This window comes from Vipera berus, assembly GCF_964194415.1.
Source record: "Vipera berus genome assembly, chromosome: 12".
Classification (NCBI taxonomy): domain Eukaryota; kingdom Metazoa; phylum Chordata; class Lepidosauria; order Squamata; family Viperidae; genus Vipera; species Vipera berus.
The window spans coordinates 3,280,227-3,292,281 of record NC_138215.1 but is presented as its reverse complement, the minus strand read 5'-3'; the positions used below and the strand labels follow the sequence as shown (position 1 = coordinate 3,292,281).

The 12,055-nt window shown below is 50.9% G+C and overlaps 1 protein-coding gene across 1 annotated transcript; it reads left to right on the top strand.

Moving 5' to 3' along the window:
• Positions 1 to 1,411: 1,411 nt before the first annotated feature.
• Positions 1,412 to 11,806, top strand: LOC308673382 (uncharacterized protein; the record flags this gene model as incomplete). The annotated part of the gene is made up of 3 exons (XM_081337006.1): positions 1,412 to 1,553; positions 6,503 to 7,353; positions 7,722 to 11,806. 3 exons carry the CDS (start codon positions 1,412 to 1,414, stop codon positions 7,737 to 7,739), a joined length of 1,011 nt encoding a protein of 336 aa, XP_081193132.1. The 3' UTR covers positions 7,740 to 11,806.
• Positions 11,807 to 12,055: the final 249 nt, after the last annotated feature.

Sequence of the window (12,055 nt, the reverse complement as noted above, 5' to 3'; positions counted from 1 at the left end):
CAATTTCCTGGTAGGAAAAGCCCTTAAACAGCAGAACTGATTTATTTTATTTTATTTGGGGGGGGGGCTTCCTTCCCTAGATGCATTCAGGTGGGTCCAGCCAGCCCTTGCACAGCTGCTTGGATTTTGGTCCTGAGCAAATGGCTAAAGCCTAAACAGCCCTTGTCCTTCTACAGTACTTGCCAGAGAAAATGTTAAAATGGTTCATTTGAAACTGAAGGGAATGGGGGGGCATGGGGGAGGGGGCAAATGCAGCATCTTTCTTCCTCCTTCCTGTCCTCAGGGCATCAGCTGAAATCCTGGAAAAGGCGCTTCAGAAATCCTCTTTTGGAGAGCTGGGCCGAACAGAGGAATGGTCTGCTAGCCCAGATTGGGTGGGGGAGGGCGGAGAGGTGCACTGAGGGTTAGGGACACAAACAGCCGCAAGAGAGGCAGGCAGGCAGCAGCGGTCAAGGGGATGAAGAAGAGGGAGAGGTCACCGGGTTGCTTTGAAGGCCTCTACTGTTCTTAGTCTGGGAAATAAAAATCCCTATAAATAAATGCAAATGCAGGATGGTGAAACCTGGCAAAGTTGAAAGGCAGGCTTTGTTCAGAAGGACTCATCCAACAGAACAGAAGACAATCTAACGTTTCCAGTTGCACAGTAGAAAAGCAGAAGCTAGAAACAAAAGTGAAATCGTTTTGTATTACAGACTTCCCAGCCGACAGAACAAATAATTAAAAAAAAATCCCCTACGTCTCCTGTAGGTCTAGCTAAAATGTCAATTCAAAAATGTTTGGATATTCCTTGTTGGTAATTCGACATCTCTGACAATAAAATAAGCAACAATAATGGAACTGTTACTTATACTCATGTTTTGCAATATAAATCCTGCCAAGGAAGCTTACATCAACACCGATGATGCTACCTAGTTTGATAATGTCTGCAAGGAAACAACCAAGTTCAGACAGCACCAAGGACCCCTCCGAAGCTTACGTCAGCAGCTAGAAATCGGACACTGGGAAGGCACAATTGAGTCCCTACCTCTGGGGTCAGTCAGAATATTCGCCACCTCCCTTCCGTGCAACAACCCCAAATTGTTCCTAGCCAGATCCTTCACCTCTTCCTCCCAGAGCTTGGCTTCTGAGCCTTTTCCCCTCCCAGAGACCCTCCTCTGAACCGGTCCCCGTTTTCTCCATCCCCTTTGACTGCAGTGCCCAGAATTGCAGAGAATTTCAAAAGGGGTCTGACCAGGGAGAATTACTGGGGGGGAATATGGAGTTTGGATTTCTCATCTTTTCTTCATGGTCAACAAGGACACCCAGATCCTTCCGACATGTTCTGCTGCCCAGCCAGGTCTCCCCTCTGCTCGGATCACTTTGAAACTTCTTTCTCCTTTACAAACACTTCTGCTTTTGAAAGGAGGCAGTAATGCCGTCACCAACGCCGTCTCTTCACCCACGTTCAGGAACAAGTCTATCTCCCTTCCACAAGAGGATCCTTCAGCTACCTGAAGCCAGCTATCCTCTCTCCCCCAGTCTAGGGAGATACGCAGCATCTCCAAGTGCCTCAGGTAAGGCTTCTTTCCAGCCTCCTTATCCATCTTGGATGCAGCCTTCAGACGGCACAGGGAATTAGGTGCAGTACTTGTTTGCTTATTTATAAAATTTGGAGTCTGCCAACCATTCTGATTCTTGGCAACATCAGGTTAGAGGGGAACAGAGGCTTCTTTTGATCCTGAATTCTACTCCTGTTGGTGCAGCCGAGGATTTGACTATTTTACACCTACATCCCTTCACTGGGCCACTTTCAGCTTCTCATCGAGATCCTTCTGACACTGCCCACAATCCCATGTCCTTGATTATTTGTCGCAGACACCATATTTTTCTCAGTTGAAATTCATCTTGCCATTTTCTCTCCATTTTTCCAACTGACATATTACGATCCTCCTGAACCAAACCCTGCCTCCGAGCCATGTATAAAACTGCTAACCAGCACAGGGCCTAGACTGACTTGACGCAAGGGAGGGGCATCCATTCCTTGGGCACAGTTGTTCAACCACATCTGTACTGATCTAATGATAAACCCGGCCCATTTTTTCCTATCTTTTCATGCTGGATGCCTTGCTGAAGGCACCTGATTTCTGTGACCACCTAAATTCATCTCACTTTTGGCCGGCTTCACTCTTGATCAACTCAAGCTGGCTCTTGCAAGACATTTACTTCTAAATGTCCACAAACTAATTTCATCTCTTCCAGAGTGTTGTCTGGCACCGACACCAACTGACCCTTCCACCGGGTCCTCTAATTTTCCCCTTGTTGAGGACGGAATCAGCGTTTTCTCCTATTCTCTGGCACTGTGCCCACCCACCATGATTCCCCAAAGGCCCCAGCAGGGGTCTGCAGGCTCCTTCTGGGCCCTCAGGTGGAAGTGACTGGTCCTGGAGCCTTGACCTCCTTGGCAGTAGCCAGATGACCCTAGCTATCTCTTTATTCTTTTGGTTGCCCCCCTCCCCCTTTTGTCCCTTGTTCTCCTTCAGCCCAATTGAACAAGTTTCCCTTTGAAGGCGAAAACAGAAAAAAAGGTCTTCCCTTCCTGTCACCTGTTGTTCTCCTATTAGTGTATTTCTCTCACCAGCAGACCTGCCTTCCCTTTTACTACCAATACTGCGGTTTCCTTTGCCCGAGTCAATTTAATTGTTGCTTTCTTTCTGCAGTTACTGCTGTCTACCTCTGTGATGATTGTACTCATCTTCCAGCTCTCTTAATTTAACTCTTAGCTCCATTGACAGCTGCATTCACAAGCATTTCCTAAGCTCTGTGTATTTTTCTCTCGGGTTAGTTGATTTACTTCCGGTGCCAAGTTTCTGAGGCATTTCCGGCCCACCTACACCGTCTCTGGCATAAGGAGCTCGGCTGGTGGGGGCAGCTCTCTCAACTTGGTCAAACCGTGTCTGTGCGCTCCAGTTTCTCTGTGGGTAAAACACCCCAGATGACATATTTGTTTCTGCCCAAAGTTCCCACTGCTTTCAGTTCATCTGACTTTTTCCCACTGGTTAGAATCAGAAGTCACCAGCTAATCTCGTCTCTCCTCCAACTTTCTGGAAAATGAAGCACTCGGCAAGATCACCGAGGAATTTGGAGATCTCTCAGTTTGGGCCGAGTAGTTTTTCTGGCCTATGTCTGAGTAGTTGAAGTTTTTTGTTACGACCATAACTCTCCTCCCTGAGTGTTCTGTAATCTGGCCCAGAAGGGTGTTATCTATATCTTCTGCCTGGCCTGATGGTATATATACATAATAGATTTGTTCTTTCCATCTCCTTGTGTTGGTAATCATTGCCAGCTGGAGGTTCAGGGCTCTGCACCTCAGTGCTCTGCATCATCCTTCACACAGGATGCTCCTCCTCCCCCACCCCCCAACCCGCTTTGCTTGGGATATTCCTTTCAAATAAACACTCCCCTTCAGTCCTTGCATTCCAGTTACAGGTTTGCCCACCAGGTCTCCCCACTAAACTGCATTCCTGTTCCTGCATTAAGACTAGTTCTGCGCCCTCTGCACTATATATGGGGACCTGGAATTCTTGGGTCATACACCTAGGCCAGGGGTAGGCAACCTCGGCTCTTTTATGACTCATGGACTTCAACTCCCAGAATTCCTGAGCCAGCTTGGCTGGCTCAGGAATTCTGGGAGTTGAAGTCCATGAGTCATAAAAGAGCCGAGGTTGCCTACTCCTGACCTAGGCAATTCCTCCTTCTACTGATGTTCCTTATGGGATACCCCTGCATTCTGCATAATTCCTCTCTAAACAAGGAGAGGACTTGAGATTACCCCAAAGTGCTCCCCCACAGCTGCTTCTCAAGAGGAGGCTGCAAGGCTGTAACTTCCGGTGAGTCTGGAGTTCCGAGAGGCGAGTCGTCTTGCTCAAACTACAGTAGATGCTCAGACACTAAGTTCATATATTTCCTTTTGTAATCACTTTCAAAAATTGCTCGTTAGATGATTTCCAGCTATTAGAATTTTTTGAATTAACAAGTTTGACAGCATCACGTAAGTTTCCTTCAGTCCCCAGCAAAAGAAGATTTAAATACAAATTTAAGAACTTTTTAAAAAAACGTTTTTTGAATAAGCGACAAAAGGGTGATTGAAACTTCTACAATGTTACAAATGCACTAAGGGTCCAGATAGATTTGGAAAAAGATTTTGGAATTAATTAAAATAATTCTTCTCATAGGAAAATATTTTTGTTTTGAATTCATGTAAAATAATGATACACTGTTTGCCTCTATTGACAGACTATGTTTAAAAGATGTAATGAAAGAGGAATAAGTTGTAGTAAACAAGACTAAGACAGATTTGAAAGTGGATTTAAAAAACGACAGATATGGAAGAAGATACTACGCTGGACATACAAAAGAAACTACTTGATGTCTTAATAATTAAAAGGGATATGAAAACAACAAAATAACAAGCCAAGAGAGTAACCTGGATTTAAAAACTGAATAATTTTGTAAGAAGTGATAAATAAAAATGAAAAGAAATAAAGTTGTAGGATATTATTTGAAGAGACTAAAGATCATGATTGTTAAAAATAATATAAAGTTGGGGGGAGGGGGCTGGACTAGAAGACCTTCAAGGTCCCTTCCAACTCTGATGATGTTCTATGTTCTCATCTTTTTTTCTCTTTCATTTTCTTTAGTTTGTATTTTAGTTTTTTTTTCACTTTAAGTATAATTTTTTTATAATTTTTTTATAATTTTAAGTATAATTTTTAATAAAATTATTATTAAAAAAGAAATTACCAATCAATCTGACCTCAGTACCTAGTGACACTTGGAGCTCTGTAAGCATCTTAAAATATATATTAATTATCAGAAAATTAATCAAATCAGCAAGGTTTTGTCAAGAACAAATCTTGTTAAGACTAATCTGATTTCATTTTTGTTATTAGTTAACATCTGTAATAGATTATGGGAATGCTATAGTTATAAAATATCTGAAGAGGCAGAAGCTTATCAAATTTGCTTTAAAGGTTGCTTTAAATGAGCTTTCTGCATTGATCCAGGGGTCAGATTCAATGGTTTTGATGGCCCCTTATAGGGCTGGGTCATAGAGATTTAAAGGCAGAAGGAGCAGAATTTTGCAAAGGGTGCTAAAAACCACAAAATCATTCTGTCTGCACCTACAAACAACACATTGTTTCTTGGAGCCACAGAAGCTTATTACAAAGAACACAAGTGTCAAACGAAGAGGGGACGCACAAATATCCAAGGCATTCCAGATCTTCTGTTTCAATGGGGGTGAAGAAAGATAAATGAACGGCTAAAAAATTAGAAAAGGAAGATAATAACTATATTTTAGTCTTCAAGAAAGAGATAGCTACATGTTAAATTTATTAAGCAAAGGTCTCTGAATAGGAAACATCCTTTCCCCCCTCAGTTGAATTTCAGTTCAACTGGAGACAAGCGGGATTCTGCTTTTCCTATTCTCAGCCCTCCCCGCAGCAGAGCTGGCGAATGGCTGGGGGGAAAGAGGGAGACTCCCCCCAATGCTGTCAACTAAGCCAGGAGGAAGGAGTAGTCTGGGAAACACCGGCCATGGTCCCCACGGAGACACGAGTAGGAAGGCTCCTCTGACTCTCCGCATGAAGGAAATGATGGGGAGAGTTAAGAAAAGCAAAAGAAACAAGCAGTCCATCTGTTGAAGGTGCAGAAATAACCTTCAGCTTGCCACATGTGCTCTCTCCCTCTCTCTCTCTCTCTCTCACACACACACACACACACTCAGAGGCAACACCAGGCAGACTGAAACAGGAACAATAATATGGGAAGTGAACAGAGGCGTTCTTCCTTTAGAGAATCCAGCCACCATTTCTTCCTTCTTGATTTTGCCTGGAATGGCTACCACAAGCAAACAGCTCCTTCTCATGTTTTAAGCTGGGTTTGTACACCCTTTTATAAAAATGGGGATACAGAGCAGTCGGCCAAGTCATTAAAATGCAACCCTCAAGAGATGATGGTTATAAGCACATGTGTGCTCAAGGATGCTAACAGCAAGCCAAAGCTGTGGATTAAAAGGTGTCTTTTCCACAGAACACTGAAGGAGGCTGATGCACCCCAAGTTCCTCAGCAACAGCCGCCCCTCCCCCAAAGCCCTCTCAGGTATCTGTTCCCCGGCATCCCTACCAGGGGCGCAAGAGCTCCACTGAAGGTCTCAGAGGCCAGGGCAAAAGGCGGGAGATGCTCCAACCTGGGCTCTACGCAATTATTTCACCTTTGGAGAGAAAAAAAGTCTTCCAGGGGTTTCATACTGAGAAGCAAGTGGAATATTAGACCTGTGGCAATTATTTTATTAAATTTGTTTGCTGTCCATCTCGTCCTGAGGCACTTCTGGGCAGCTTATATGACAATTATTTACCCTAAAGCCATCTGGAAGTTTTCCATCCTTAACCACGGATGCCGCGCCAGAGGCCCGGCCCTGCTGGGGGGATGCCCCCCACGCCTCTTCCTCCTTGATGCTCAGCAGATCCTCCTCCTCTCCGCCAAGCATCGACCAAGGGGCCTGGTCTCCCCCGCCGCCTACAATGGGCCCCCTCTGTGCCCTCCCCAAACCCATCCCTCCGCCGGCGCATCCCACCCGACTCCCACCCGGCCGCGGCCACCTCCTCCCCTCCCCCCAGCCTCAATCCGGGGCCCGCCAAGAGCTCGACCCTCCGCGCCACCCACGCCCTTCTGCCGCCCCGCGAGGAAGCCCGAGGGAAGCCGGCGCTCCTTCCACGCCCGCCTCGGCCTCCGATCTCCGCCAAGGGCAGCCGGGGCGCCGGCGGCGAGCCTCAGTTTCCCCCGGGGGGGCCTCTTGGGCGGAGAGTCGCTCCTCGCCTCCAGCCCAGCCCGCTCCGTCCGGGGGGAGGCGGCGACGGAGCAGCGCCGCTTGAGCGGAGGGCAGAGCCGGCCGCCGCCGTCTCCGCAGCGCGCGGACCATCGAGGCCGCCCGGCCACAAGCGGATCCCCCGGCCGGAGCTGGGCGGAGGCGGGTCCCGGCACGGCCTGCCGAGGCGCTCCGCTTCTCCTGTCTGCCGGGCGGCCGCGGCGGCGCTGCCTCCTCCAGGGCCGGGCGGAGGGTCCTGGCGAGGGCCGCCCTCCTCCCTCCGCCCGGCTGGAGCGCGGCCGCGCGCGGGGCCCGCGGAGGGCGGCCCGCCACGCCCGGGAGCCGCGAGGGAGCGCGGCGCCACCCGGCCTTCCGGAGCGGCTTTCCGGGCGGGCGGCGCGAGCCTCCGGCGGGCCCGGCCAGCGGGCGGGCAGCGACGATCAGCTGTTCCAGGGGAGGTTCAGCGCGCCGAGCCGGAAGGGAGGCGGGCAGGAAGGGCGCCGCAACAGGTAACCCGCCGCCGCCTCGGCGCCCACCGGGAGGGACGCGGCCCCGAGAGCCGGGCGGGCCGGCGGGCGCCCCACGTGCTCAGCGGCCGAGCCCGGCCCGACCCCGCGCCCGCCCCCGCCCGCCGCGCCTCTGCGGCCTGGCCGGTCGTCACGCGCGGCGCGGCCCTGTGTGCCCGGGCCCGGCGCCTCCTCCAGCCGGAGCCGCGGCGAACTCACCCTGGGAATCCCGCCGAGGCTCGGGCGAGGGGAGGCCCGGGCGCCTGGCCTCCGTGGCGGCTGCCGCAGCGCTCTGCTCCGCCGGCGGTGCTGCTGCTGCTGCTGCTGGCGCGTTCTCAGTTCCCTTTCCCTTTTCTCTCTCTCCCTCGCAGGAAGGAAGAAGGGAATGAGGCAGGGCTGACGTGAAGGGATGCAAAACAGCCCCTCCTAACCCGGCGCGGAGAGAGAGAGAAAGAGAAAGGCGCAGAGAGGAGGGAGAGCCGCCGCCGCCCTTTTATCTCGCTTTTGTTGTCGCACTTCCTCTCGCTCCGGCCGCGCCAAGTTTTCTTTCTCCTGCCGCCCGGCTTCTCTCGCCCCCGGCGCCCCCGCGGGGGACCACCAGACCCCCCTCGCTCTCCCCGGGCCAGATGGAGCTCCGAGGGAGCCAAGCCTGGCCGCCTCCCGGCGAAACAGGTGAGGAGGGAACCGGCGCCGGCCTGGCCCGGGAGAGTCCTTAGCCCGGCCTGGGCCCGCCTGCCTCCACTCGGACAAGCCAAGGCTGCTGCCGGGCGCCCGGGAAGGGCCCGACCCGCCACCCTCGGAGGCCCGCTGGCTGGGGAGATGGAAACCCGCTGGGTGGAAGCCCTGAAATAAGCAGCTGGGGTTAAAAAGGCCAGACGGGTTCTACCTAAGCAGCCCCTCTTTCTTCTGGGCACAGGATGGAACCATTTGTACCAGTTGATGGGATGTTGTGATTTGATAGGGACCGGGAGGTGCGGTGGTCCCTGCTTGTCCTGCAGGCGTCGGGTCAACACATCATGTGCTTAAAAGCCTTAGTGCTCTTTGTGGCCTGCGTGCGGGGATGCTATATGCACCCAGCCATCATGGTTTATGGCACCATGCGCTGTAGGGATTCCGACCCATCACTTGTGCCTGGTTCATTAAGTCCATGTGAAATGGCTTGCATCTTCCCCACATCATTTCCGATTCATCCCCTTTCTGACACACAAAAATGTAGCCCCAAAGATCTAAAGCAGGAAAGGACTCCAGTTCCTCATTAACAGCCCCCAGGTTAAGTTCCCCAGAGACCTCCTCGTCCACCAGGACACACCATCCTCTGTGCCTGGACGCTCCTGTGCACTGCTGCTGGTCAGGTCTCCTCAAGGAGCAGCTCTTCTTTCCACACAAGCCGCCTTTCGAAATGCCCACCCTCTGGGAAAATCAGAACCCCGTCATTCTACCAGATCAGCCTTCCAGGTTTACTGGCTGATTTGTGAAACTGGCAGTCATAGTCCAGAAGGTCTGTGGGCCTAGAAATACCCTTTTGCAGGAGAAAAACGAGCTGTCATGAATGTGGCACAGAGAAAAGCCAGAGCTGCAGCCTCACAAGCCCAGGACGCCTCCCTTAACCTTTTGTAGATTTTCAGGCTCCCAATAGGACGAGTCTTCCCTTGTTTACGGAATATTGGCTCAGCCAGTGCCAAGCAGTCACAGGTCACATCCACCTTAGGCTGCCCCTGGGTGCATCAGCAGTGAGAGCAAGGCAGGTGCCCTTAGGAGCCCCTGATAGGAGTCCAGGAGCACCATCACCTGCCTGTCTTTCAGAAGGCTTCGCTTTGCACTGGAGCGTGCAAGAGCCCTGAGGCCATCCAGACCAGCCTTCTCTGGCCACCAGGAGGTTCCCAATGGCAGGCAAGAGTCCCCTTGCTCATTTGCACCCCACAGCTTCTGCTTCAGGAGGGGCAACAGCTCTGTGGCCACAGATGGGCCCCACATGGGAAACTGGCATGTTCCCTTTCAGAGCCACCCACGTTGGCTGCTGCTACCAGAACTGTGGTAATCTGTAAAACAGACATGTCAAACACAAGGCCCGGGGGGGCCAGATCCGGCCCGCAAAGTGGTTTCACGTGGCCCGCAAAGCCATCCTGGAAACAGTGAGGGAACGGCCCCCGTTGCCTTGGCCCTGGCCCAGGCCAGCTGGGAGCCAATGAACAATTTCGTGGTGGCCATCTATGCTGAAATGCATTCAGTCTTAGCTCCACAAGGCCGGCTGGAAACAGTGAGGGACCGGCCCATGCCGTGTTGGCACTGCCCCATGGGTGCACGCTGGGGAGGTATCACCCTTTGTGAGGAATGAAGAAATGCACCATCGCCTGGAAGTGGCCAGCACATGGCCCTGCCTACTTTGGGCAGGCTAGGGCCTGGGCAGCGTTGCGCTTCTCTTCAGATTCGTGCTACCCGGCTCAGCCTCTCGGCACTGTCAGGAAAGTGCCCCGCTGCCTGCCAAAACCGGACAGGCTGGGGGCTGGGCTGCATTGTGCAGGTAACATCGACTCTCACGCTGCTCATGGCATCCCCTCCCCCAGAACCCACCCATATTTGAAGTAGGCGAGGGCCATGTGCTGGCCACTTCCAGGCGATGGTGCATTTCTTCATTCCTCACAAAGGATGACACTTCCCCATCTGTGTTTCTTGCCTGTTTTTCTCCCTCCCCCATCTCAAATATTTTCCTACCACTCTGTTCTTGGAAGGAAGGAAGGAGAGGGAGGGTCTGAGGGAAGTCCTGCCTTAGTCCTGCCCTGCTGCCCTTTCACCATCCCCTTGCCCCCTCCTCCTGGCCTATCCTGGGGGGTCTCCCATCCTATTGCTAAGGAAGCTTTGGATACAAAGCCAGGTCTCCTCCCATGGAGAGGGAATGGGCCTCCCTCTTGACTTTGCCCTCGTACCCATCATGAGCAACCTGGCTAAGGGAGAGCAAGCACAGCAGCAGCAGCCTTGAGGAGGTAAGTGCAGCTGGGCACGCCACCTTGGGGAAGTGGAGCTGGGCTTAGTGCCATTGGTGCTTGATGTCTGGGCTGGGCATTTGACCTCCGTGCCACCGTCCAACCCCCCCCCCCAAGGCCTGAGAGGAACAGCGAGGCTCCTCCAGTGGACCATGCTTTGGCACTTGCCCCAGTCCTATCTTCTGCCAGAGACCCTCAGATCTGTCCCACTCCTGCCCAGGCCCCCATTGGCACCCTTGATGCGAATGATGTAGAGCTGGCCACGCCCACCCAGTAGGCCACGCCCACCCTGGTCACACCCATCTGGCCCACCAAGGGCAACTGCAATGCTGATGCGGCCCTCAATGAAATTGAGTTTGACACCCCTGTTGTAAAATAACGTTTCCTGTGATTGATCTCAAGTCCCGTGTTCAATTTCAGCCAATGCCTGGGTGGTGTGGGAGAAAGGCCCACTTGATGTGGCTTGGCAATTTTATAGGCCTCTGATACTTCCTTTTTTGTCCAAGCTAATAGCCCCAATTCCTACAGTCTTTGCTTCATTCTTCCAATGCCCTTTTTAAGGGTATTGTCGATGTATTTCCTAAGTGCATCACATCCTCCTTAATTCTCATTTCCTTCTAGGACATAAACACCTTAGGAACTGTCAAAATGCTGACCTTCTGTTGCCCCATGAATCACGCCCCCCCCCCTCCTTTGCTAATGGCCTCTTCCCTGACATGCATGTCCTCTTCCGGCTGAAGCTGCTTCCGAAGGAGGGATCCATTTCCTGCTTGCATTCGTGCCTGGCCAGAAACACAATCTGAGCTGCTCCAGAGCAACTGCTTGCTGGCAGCTCTAGCCGACAAGCTTCTTGAGGTGGAGGCAAGCTGGGCACCCTGGCGGCCTGTGCAGGCACAGCCTGGCGTGGCTGCCACAGCTGGAGTAGCTAAGGACAAGCTGCTATCAGACCATCTTGGGGGAAAAAATTATTTGTATATAATTTTATTAAGGATTTTGATTAGAATAGTAAAAGTTAATACAAGCTATATGAAGAAAGAAAAAGTGCAAGAAAAAAAATAGGAATATAGTGAGGATAGACAAATTTAGTAGCTCTGCATGCCCTCTAAGATTACAAATAGATATGCCCTCATCCCATATCCCTTTTAATAAGCAAATCCATAAAACATCACTTTTCAATCCTGGTATCAGTAAAAAGTCCATAAAAGGTGCAGGAACTACGCAAATAAATGTCTTGTTTCAATCTTTAATTTAAAATATTAATTAACTCTTTAATTTAGTAAACTAAATCTGTGCTCTTTTATTTCTAACAGTTTTAATCTTTAGTCCATTCAAATACTGATGTAAAATTTGATTTAGATTCTTTTTTCCAATTACACACATTTCTTCAAGGGTTTAACAAGACTTGTAGATTCAGATCATTCTTTTGGTTTGCCATTTGTATTTCACCTTTAATTTTTAACGCTTCAGCTAGTTTATATCAATAAACATCTTTTTACAAAATATTATCTTGGCTTCTGTTTGTATTTCCATTTTTGGTACTTAGTCTTGTCGGAAAAAAATTGTTCCACATCTGTCATTCCCTCATTGACATATTTTGGACGTGATCTGTCTGGTCCACCTTTGTGTCCTGCCCTCCATCCTGTTGGAGGGGAGGGGGATGCATATTTGGGGTGCTTTCGCTTTGCTGTAATGCTTGGGAATTGGGGAGGGGGATTGACTCGGAG